General features: G+C 44.3%; 1 protein-coding gene across 2 annotated transcripts in view; it reads left to right on the top strand.

Annotated features, from left to right (window-relative positions):
• The window catches only part of NEK9 (NIMA related kinase 9), a 34455-nt gene that overhangs the window by 8213 nt on the left and 15840 nt on the right, over window positions 1-10402 (top strand). For both annotated transcript variants that reach the window (XM_019551816.1, XM_019551817.1), the window contains exons 5-9: window positions 1856-1961; window positions 4096-4227; window positions 4850-4960; window positions 5595-5659; window positions 6722-6772. In XM_019551816.1, the coding sequence (XP_019407361.1) occupies window positions 1856-1961; window positions 4096-4227; window positions 4850-4960; window positions 5595-5659; window positions 6722-6772 (465 nt within the window). The remainder of the gene's footprint in view (window positions 1-1855; window positions 1962-4095; window positions 4228-4849; window positions 4961-5594; window positions 5660-6721; window positions 6773-10402) is intronic.

Here is a 10402-nt window from a genome sequence, read left to right as displayed (position 1 = left end):
TGCAAACAGCTTGTCCAGGGGTTGGGGGGGGTGTCCCCCGGATCTGTGCTGGGCAGGGTGGGCCAGGGTTGGGTGAGATGGGTGTGGCTCATTGGAGGGGCATGGGAAAAGGGGATGGGGTGGCTCCCACCACTGTGTGCAGCTCGTTTGGTGGCTCCTGCTGCTGCTTCATCCACTCATGGGGGTGGGATGGGTGTGTGGCCCCGGATCTGTGTGGGGCAGACTGAAGCTGGGCTTTTTCTTGCCAGGCAGATCCAGGGGCACATGCTGCCCCCTACCCCATGCCCTCCTGGACAAGTGGCAGGAGCTGCCAGATGAGCACTGGACGAGCCACACGCAGCCAGTGAGAGCTGGGCCTCCATCCCATGCCCGCCCTGGCTTCGGCTGGGTAGCCCCAGCCCCACACCCTCCCTTACCACAGGGGGCGTTGACCTGCCCTTCTACCACACCAGACTTACCAGCTGCATGCAGTACTCCACACTGCCAGCTCTGGTCCTTACTGCCTATGTGCATGCATGGGCATTTATTGGACGAATTATTGGCCACATTGGGCCAATTTCCAGTACAGAAATTTTATTTATATTAGTGCTGATCTGATATCAGACCAATGTATCAGTGCATCTCTAGTCTTGAGGAATGCCGGTGCCCCCATTGTTCCTTGGATGCTGCACTGAATTTGTTTCTGAATGTTTGCAGCTCTTTCCTCCCACTATACACATTACCAGAAGATACATCTGCATGGCTGCCCCTGCAGTCTTAACCCTGCAGCCACACAGCAATGCCCTGATCCACTGGCCCTGCTCTGTGAGCACAGTATGCAGAAACAAGGTGGTGCTGCTGTGAGGGGGCCTCTGCTGCTCCCCTCAAGATATTTTTCCAGCATGCTTGAGCACAATGGAGGGGAGCTCCCATGAAGTGACCTCATTGCTTCATTTTCAGCCTTGGCCTTGTGGAGCTGGTGTGGATGCAGGGGATGGGGCTGTGCTGTTTAGTGGCAGTCTTGAGGATGTCAGGGCAGCTGTGCTGCTCTGTGGTTATCCAGAGAGACATAGCCCACTGGATAAGTGCAGTGTTCTCCTCTGCTTGGGGTTGCCAGGAGCTGTTCTTGGAAATGTTTGCTAGTACGTTGGGGGGCATTTGTTTAGAAATGCTGGCCCTAGGGGGCATGTAACACCCACATTTCATGGATTGCAGTGACTTCCTCTTTACAGTTCCAGGTACTAATATTGGTATGCAGTGCTCTAAATGTAGAATAGTTTGTCAGGGGTTGTGTGCTGTCAGTGAGTTCTGGAATTTAACTTTCTTCATAGCTGAGGAAATCTTTTGACCTTCTGGAATGAATGTGTAGCTTATCTGTTCCCAAAAGCCTGAGTGGGGTAAGAGTGGGGATGGTCTGTTTAACAGCTAGGCCCTAGAGTTTGATCTTTCAGTGTATTTGTAGTAGAATTTATTAATAACCTTTTTTTGGTGAGGTCAGAGATGCCGTGCCCTAGGCTGCTGATAGAAATGGCAAAAAGTAAAGTTTTTTAATGGCCTTCTCTGGAGAGTGGGTTCAGAGGGGAAAGAACTGCACTTGTTCTGTGACTTGTACATTGGGATCTCAAGGATGAACATGTTATTTTTCTGTGTCTGTGTGTATGATAACATAGCTGCTAGGCAGTTTAGGATGAGATTTTCTCAGTCTCTGCAAGACTGGGAGAACTTCATGTATGAAGAGGAGAAAATCAGTTCTGGTACAATAAAGACGGCTGTTTCAGGACCAAGATAGAAGGGATGGCAGTGTGTGTTCACTCCAAATTCTGATGACTGAAATCCAGGTGTGTTTTTCTAATGATTCTTTTCTTTCTTCTTCTAGGGATATCAAAACATTAAATATATTCTTAACCAAGGCAAACCTGATTAAACTGGGAGATTATGGGTTAGCAAAGAAGTTGAACTCTGAGTATTCCATGGCTGAGACTGTGAGTATCTATTTCTTTTGTCTTTTGAATTAATGGCGTTGTCTCCACCTCTTCAGTGTCTAATGGATGTTTCCTGGGGGGCAGAGCTAGGACATTGCAATTTTCCTGCCATTTACCTTGTGTGATCTTTCCTTCCCTTTCCACATCCTTGTTAATCTCAGTAGTTTTTGAGAGTAACCAAGTATTTTGCCACTTTCCCCTACCCCAGGGAAACGTCAGTATGTTCATTGCTGAAATTTATTTTTTGGAGACATGTCTCATTTCTGGGCTGGTGATTGAAGAGTAGTAATAGACTACATGCTCGAAGCAATATTTGGAGCATGTTTCTTGAAATATAAAATGTGGCTGTAATAAAGGAGTTCTCTGCTTCTCATCCCAGCATCTGATAAATGGCATTTCTGAGGGCTTATCTATGCAAGATAGTGCAGTGCCATGCAGAGATACTTAAGCTAGCCCTGAATGCGCTGGAACTGGAAGTAGTGTATTTGCATTAATGCGGTGCTTTCCTTGGTCTCATTGCTTCAAAAGGCCTTCTCAGCCATCAAGTGCAGCCCCCTATATCTGCAGGCAACTATTTATCCAAGACTGTTTTTGCTTGCTTTTTCAGGTTCTAGAGGAGAGGCCCACTAAAGATGAGTTGCTTGCCCACCTCTCTTTTTCAGTAAAGGCAGGGCTACTTAGATCACTGCACTAACATGGCTCTAATTCTTCTACCCAAGGTAGCTTAAATCTGTTTGCTCAGCACTGCATTGTATCATGTCAATGTACCCTAGGACACTTGCCACTTCAGCATAAGAGTTCTGAACTAAACACAGAGTGCAGAAGTGTCCAGGAGAAATAGTATCTTTTACTCCCGTCTTTGAGATAATGGGGTGTCTCAATATTTATGTTAATTTTTCTTTTTGATTTAGTTTTCTGAATATCCTTTCTGGGGAAGAGGTTTACAGAAAAAGTGAATTTTAAGCTTCCGATTTGTCAGCTTTCGGATTGGTCTCATTCCAGTCCTCTCCAGCAGAGTATTCCACAACCTGAGTTCTAATGTAGAGAATGCTCTGCTACAGTCATCTGGGATCTTGGCCTTCCAGCTCCACTGTTCCTGTGGTGAATAGCATACTTGGAAGGGGAGATGGTCTTTTAGGTCCCACTGTATTAATGGTTGTGTATGTTGGGACACTAGCCAACTCTCACTTCCCCTGTACCTGCCCTGATAGGTTTAATGATAGCTTTTGGCATCACCTTGGGATGTATAATTAAGCATTTGTCAACTTCTTTCCAGAACATCAACATACTTGTGTGGCCCCATAATAAACACGAGCATAACATTACTGTACAAAGTCTCTGGAAGCATCTGCTGTAGCAAAATCATTTCAATTATGACATGTTTTTCCTAGGCTCATAACTTTCCAAGAAATTTACCTTTTGTGCAAGGAATTTCCATGCTGGTTTGTTACCCAAATGGAATGAGGAGTGGAAAGTCTGAGCAAAATTTCTTTAATCTCTTTAGCTGCTTTGAGCAGGCTGGCCGTGCTTTCATTCATACCAGTCTCCCATCTGGTTGAAGTTTAAACCTGACTATGATTAGAGCTCACAGAGTTGTGCGCTTACCATATGGCATGAGTGAAAATGGATGGAAGAGTAGAAGGAATGGGAAAGTAGAAGAGACTGAAATATCCCTCCCTTTGACTATACTTGACCCTTTCGTTCTGAAGTAGAACACTCCTTGTCTTGTCAGTATCCTGTAATCTTAAAGGCCTGCTCAGAGCTGTAGATGTCATCTGCTTTTAGATACTTTCTGGATCCATTTTCTCTCACCCTTCCCAGGACAGTCGGGAGGGGATAAGGTTAATTGGGTGGCTGAGCCTCATTTTATGACCTGTTCTGAACCCTAGTTTGCCTTCCCAAGTCAGGCAGCAAAAAGAGAGGCAAGGGCTGCAATTCCTGTTCCTGTACTAGTGATTTCCACTATATCCTACATCAGAGTTCTAGCAACTAGGTGTTTTTAGCTTTCTTATAAACACGTCAGACAGGATTTGCAATGGAAATGTTTGGTGGGCCTATAATAACTGTCATGGGTAGTAAAGTCCAGAAACCTGGCTAGAATGTGTCTGACATCTTTCTGTTCTTTGTTTTCTAGCTGGTGGGAACCCCATACTACATGTCCCCAGAGCTCTGTCAGGGAGTGAAATACAACTTCAAGTCTGATATTTGGGCCGTGGGCTGTGTTATTTTTGAGCTTCTCACCCTGAAGAGAACCTTTGATGCCACAGTAAGTCTGCATACCAAGGGACAAACCCACTGTATTAGAGGTGATTGTTCCAATGTCTGCACTGATCCTGTGGCTTTTGTTATCTCTTGCCCTTTTTTTGTGGGCAGTGGTTGTTTGAGTATGATGAAATTGGATAGGGAAAGCATTGCTCTCAAATCCAGTGTTTTAATCCTGTTGTCCTGGTCCTAACGCAGTTGTGAGAGGAGTGTGTTTGTTTGATATATCTGAGAGTCACTGTAGGCCTGTTTGAGTGGGTAAAATTATGTGCTGTCACTTTGTCTGCCTTGTCAGTGGAGGCTAAACTCCAATGAGTGAGAGCTGCATAGTGCCCTGGAGTTTGGGGGTGAGGAGCAGCTAGGGTATTCCTTCTCATTGAGACAACTTGAAGTACTGAGATGAGTCTACCCTCCCCTCCCTCAATGGGTCATTTAGAATAAAAAATGATGTTGCCACCAAGGCCTGATCATGGCAGAGGTAGCATTTCTGTTGGTTAGCGTAGTCACACAGGAACTAGAAAGAGGAGGAGGGCATGTTTTTGCAGTAAACCTCTAAGGCATCCTGCATCTCCTCCTCCTGTTGACCATGTTCAGCTCTTTTACAGTAGCACACTGTTTCTACCTAGAACCCTCTGAACTTGTGTGTGAAGATTGTACAGGGGAATCGGGCCATGGAGGTTGATTCCACTGTCTACTCCTGGGAGCTGATCCAGATGGTGAACTCCTGCCTCGATCAGGTTGGTGCGATGTATTTTCTTTTCAGATCCTATACCCAGCTGCCCCAGCCATGCAGTTTTAAGGGCAGCTGGTGAACTGTGTGTTTTTGGGTGAGGGCTGGTGATATAGGAGGCGTTCTTACATGCAGCTGCCTGTGCAACTCAGTATGTTGGTGAGAGTGATCTGACCTTCCTTCTGCTCTCTGAAGCTACCTCATTTGGATACTTTCCCAGCCTGATGAGATTGTGGGTCTGTTTGAAGGGTCTGTTTGATGCTGTTTTTAGGTGCTAGTTAGTTGAAGTTTCCATACCTCAGCACTGTAGAGATAGAACATTCTTCCAGAATAGCCTATTTGGGCCCCAGCTCTCTGGACTGCACCTTTTATTGCCCTTGCAGTGTTTCTTGGAGGTGGTTACATTTCATATCCTTGGAACGTGCAAGTCTGCAAATCAAGTAGTACCCTCATTTTCCAGACACTTGGCTAGCCTCTTGGTTCACTGTGGTGTGACCCCTTTCCATTCCGAAAGGAAGTACCAGAAGGGAAAGAGGCTGGGGGGGAGGCAGGGGGGGCTAGAATGAGTTATCCTTTTTAAAAATTTCACTGTCGATGATGGCCCTTTCCCTAGGGAGTGACCTGTTGCTCACCTCTTTCAGGATCCTGAGAAGAGACCCACTGCAGATGACCTGCTTGAACACCCCCTTCTCAGCAAACGCAGGAGGTAACCAGATGTTCTCACCTCAGACCTGATTGAGTCATGTGTGTTAGGAGGAACAATGGGGGTGCCTTGTGCAGAGGAGTTACTTTGGTTCTTCCCAAGTTAACTCTTTGGAGTGAGTGACATCTCTTGGGCACTTGTAGAGTCATTATAAAGGACCTTTTATCATCTCCTGCATCTCGTGTATCAAGCTCAGTCCTGGGTTTTCTCTCTTTGCCCTTCTTTGAAGACCTGTAATGAAAATATACCACTATTAGTAGTTATTTACAACACTGGTCCTCTGTAGGCTATCCCTCTATGTTCAAGAGCCTGGAGGTTTTAACATGTGCTCCTCTATAGTGACTTATATGGCCTGGTTAAGAATTTTTTTCTGCCATTTGTTATTGTTATTCAATCATAACACCTTGTAGTCCCAGTCCTGGACTAAGACTGCTATTAGGCTGGTCACTGTACAAAGAGAACAATATGATAGCTCCTTTCCCAGAACAGTGACAGTCCAACTAATCTACAGAGATTGGGCTCTCTTAGTCATATGATAGGGTGGCTGTGGGCTGTGAAATTGGACAGTCTGAGTCATGCTTTGGCCATCCTTATGGTAGTAGACCTATTTACTTGGACTCATGTGGGGGTTTTTTTGGTCTTCTTGTTTGTTTGTTTTTACTGGTAGCCAGTCTTCAGAATAGTACCACAGGGTGGTGTTTTTCTGAATATACCATCTTTAGAAAGATGCATAAAACTGAAGTCTTGACACTGCTTTCCCAATTAAAAGTGCCAGGCCACTCTTCACACAAGTAAGGTGTTTGTTTCAGTGCTGCAGTTCTGTTGTATATGTTCCCCCTGCAGCTTTATTAGCTTTGTAACATATTACTTCTATCCTGATTTGTTACTGCTTATTGCTGTGCTCTATTAAACAGTCATCTTATTCCACCCCAGTGAAAGCAGCATTTATTGGAAGGGGAAGCCATCGTTGTATATGGTTTCTCAGTTTGTGGAGTCTATAAATTGCTTTGGGATATAATACCTCATTGTTTTCTATAACCTTTCTTTTTTTCCCCTCTGTGTCAGGGAGATGGAAGAGAAGGTTACACTGCTTAATGGGCCAAACAAACGACACAGGTAATTCTGTGGCTGCCTGTTTAAATGGACGCTTATAGGTAAACATTTCTCAGATTAAAAAAAATGTTGCTGAGAGTAGGGTAGTGATGTACCTTCCAGAGTCTCTGGGCTAACTAAATCAGAGATGCGTAAGCTTTTGTGAACCTGAGTTCACTTGATCAGATGCTGTGAAAGGACATGCATAGAGCAGTGCATCAAAGAGCAAACGCTTTGAATACAAAAAGGAGAGAGGGGGTGGGGGCAGTGCTAGGGGAGGCAAACAGGTAATAAACCCATAGTGACAAAGGGGTCACAAAAGCTAATCCAGGTAACAGGATTATGATCTGTAGTCGGCTTATGCCATACTTAACATGATTCAGTCTGTGAATGACCATTGTAACAAAGTATCATAGTTTAGGAGAAATTTAAATGCTTGAAATTCAGGGCATTCCTACAGCTTTGCCCTGATATTTGGTCTGTCCACTACCTGTATTTGGAGATTATGTGGTATCTTGCACAGCTCTAGTCTCCCTGCTGAAAGGTAAATTCCACAGTGGTCTGATCGGTGTATGAGATTATAATCTAATACCCTCTTTTCAGGCTTATTAAGTGTAAAGGTGGGAGGGGATCTCCATGTAAGAGGAGAGTGAATGGATCTCTGTCTTTGAAATCAGTCACACAGTGAGTGGCATGTTACACTTATCTGTCTCGCTGGAGCAATATATAACTGAGAAAAACAGGTGGCCAGTGTACATCTCTATTCCTCAGGTTACTTTATGTGGCTTGACTTTGTGAATGACTTGAAGGAAAAGGTAGAGTGGTGGCATTAGGAGGTGGCCAGCAACAGTCTGCACAGTGGTTCTTGACCTTTCTGGACTCAAGGCACCCCTTGCTAGGCTTGAGGCACGTCTCACTGACTTCAGGGCACCCCTCTGTAATTTGTGTGTGAATTTAGTGGCACCTAATTTCAAAAAGTAATTTATAAATTGCAGTGCTAACCTCCCTGCAGAGGGGCTGGGCAGTGGCTGTGGAAGATTGACGAGGCAGGGACAAGCCTGAGTCTGCACTTATCTACTTAGACTATACTCTTAGGGCATTTATGCACAGACATCTTCATGCGTGATGCACCGGAGATCCAGCGTGTTGGAGCAGACTCAATTGCACGCATTTGTATAAACAGCAAGCTGTGTGTCAGTGCTGGGGAAATGGCAGTGGTGCGCTTTTGTTGACCAGCGCACCACTGCCTTTTCCCAGTGCATTTTGCCATTTATATAAATGTATGTGATTGCAGTGCCAGGTGCTTTCAAAAGCACTTGGGCTGAATCACACACGTCTAACGATGCCTTTAATCTTTTCACACCTTGAGACACCCTTCAGAGGATTTAGCGTTACCCCAGTGGAGAACCACTAGTCTATATATTCCTTCTGACCTTCCTTCTTCATGGACAGGGGTTAGAATGAATTCCTATCAGCTTGAGTGTCTGGGTACTTAGGGCTTGTAGACAGGTTAAGGAGTTGTCTCTTGTTTGTGTTTTGAGGTTCATAGAAAAATGGATAGCTTCACAGAAAAATGGGGCTGGTAAAGCCTCAGGAGGTCATGTAGTTCAGCCCTGTGCTCAAGGCAGGATCATCCTGTAAAATCATGCCAGACAAATAACTTGACTAATCTGTATGTAACATTCAGTGATGGAGATTCCACAACCTCTTTAGGAAATCTGTTCCGTTGCTTAACCACCCTCAGAATGAGAAGGTTCTTCCTACTTTCCAACCTACATTTCCCCGTGTTGGAATTTAATTTCATTGCTTCTTGTCCTGCCCCGGTGGCTATAAAGAGCAATTTAATCACCATTCTCTTTATAATAATCTTTTTTTGCACCTGAAGATTGTTATGCAATCTGCCCTCAGTCTTCTCTTCTCTAGGCTAAATAAGGTCCATTATTCTGGCCTTTCTCCATATGTCATTTTCATTACACTTTTGGTCATTTAATTGCTCTCCTCTGGGCTCCTTACAATTTGTCCATGTTAGTTTTGAAGCATGGTGCACAAAATTGGACCCAGTATCCAAGATGAGGCCATGCTGGTGCCAGCTAGAGTTGAAGTCACTTCCCTTGACTTGCATATAACTTTCCTGTTAATACATCCCAATAGGCTGCTTGCTTTTTTGCAATGATATTACAGTACGTGGTTGATTTGTTTATACGCAGTTGGTGATCCACTATAAACCCAAGATCCTTTTCGGTAGTGCTGCAGCCAAGCTGGTCATTCCCCAATTTGTATTTGTGTATTTGACTGTCCCTTCCCAAGTATGTTGCCTTGGCATTTGTCCTTACAGAACTTCATTCAATTTAATTTGAACCAGGTTATCAAGGTTGTTTTGAACCCTAATCCTGTTCTCCAAAGCATCTGCTATACCTCCCAGTTTGGTGATGTCTGCAGATTTCCATCCTCAAAGTAATTTAATGAAAGTATTGAATAGTACTAGACCCAAGACAAAGTCCTGGGAAACCCAACTTGATGTCTCTTGATAGCGCTAATGGCTGTTCTTTGAGTATGATTATCCAATTAGTTAAACAACCTCTGTATAGTAGTTTTATCTAGCCCACACTTCATCAGCTTGCTTATGAGGATGTTGCGTGAGAAGTTGAGACATGCCCATCCAAAAGGCTCATTACCTTGTCATACAAAGAAATAAAGAATTATTTGCCCTTGACAAATCCATTTTGGATCTTAGGCTGGCATTGAGAGGGGAATTATCATGGGCTGCAATGTGTTTCTAAGACAATTGGAAGGGAGAGTAGTGAGTGGAGAGTAGACTTTTCAGGCCAAAGTGGCAACGTTGGATTTAGGCTTTTTAAAGGACCGGATATTAGAAGCTGGCTGTCCTTGAACGTATAGGTGGTTGAGTAGACCAGAAGCAGGTCAAATCGCCACCTTTATATCGTGAGTGGTTTGTGTTTCAGCCAGTCTGTAAGCTAAGGAAGACTAGAGAGTCTGTCCTTCTTCAGTGTTTGAAAACTAGTGCTAAAATGAAGTAGTGACAATGTTAATATTGCCAGTAGAAAATGAACTGTAAGTTTCTGGTCTTTCTAGTTGGCAACATTTTATAAGCAATAAAATACTTAGCAGTTGTTTGAGGGGTACTGTATTTTTATTTTCAGTAGCCGTAACAAAGTGTTTGTCTGAGAATCTCCTTTGTGTGTAAGTGGAGGGTAGGAGAGAGTGTTTTGTGCTCAGATAACTTGAAATTCTACCGCAGCTGTTTTAAAGAGAATTGTGATTGTAGGGGGAGGAGAAGAACACAGCTGAAGAGGTAAGGATTAACACTAATTCCCCCTTGCAAAAGAACTGTGAATAGTCCATGGTTTGTTTGGGGGGGAGGTTAGTAAAAATCATCTGACAAACTGTCATCCTCAGAGACTAATTTCCTTTCTGTTGAGAGTGCCTGTAAAACAAAATGATCAGAAGCTGGGGTGGCGGTCAGAGCAGCTACCTAGTATCCTCAGGACATTGTAATCACTGCTACTAGGGAGCAATTTGACTACCAGTTGTTTGAATTTTGTGACAGGTTGCAACGGTGGGCGGATGAGAATAGGATGGGGTTTAACACTGATAAGTGCAAGGTGTTGCACATGGGGAGGAAGAACCGGCACC

Source organism: Crocodylus porosus, unplaced genomic scaffold (genome assembly GCF_001723895.1).
Source record: "Crocodylus porosus isolate Cpor-Errol unplaced genomic scaffold, CroPor_comp1, whole genome shotgun sequence".
Classification (NCBI taxonomy): domain Eukaryota; kingdom Metazoa; phylum Chordata; order Crocodylia; family Crocodylidae; genus Crocodylus; species Crocodylus porosus.
This window is presented reverse-complemented; position numbering and strand designations above follow the sequence as displayed.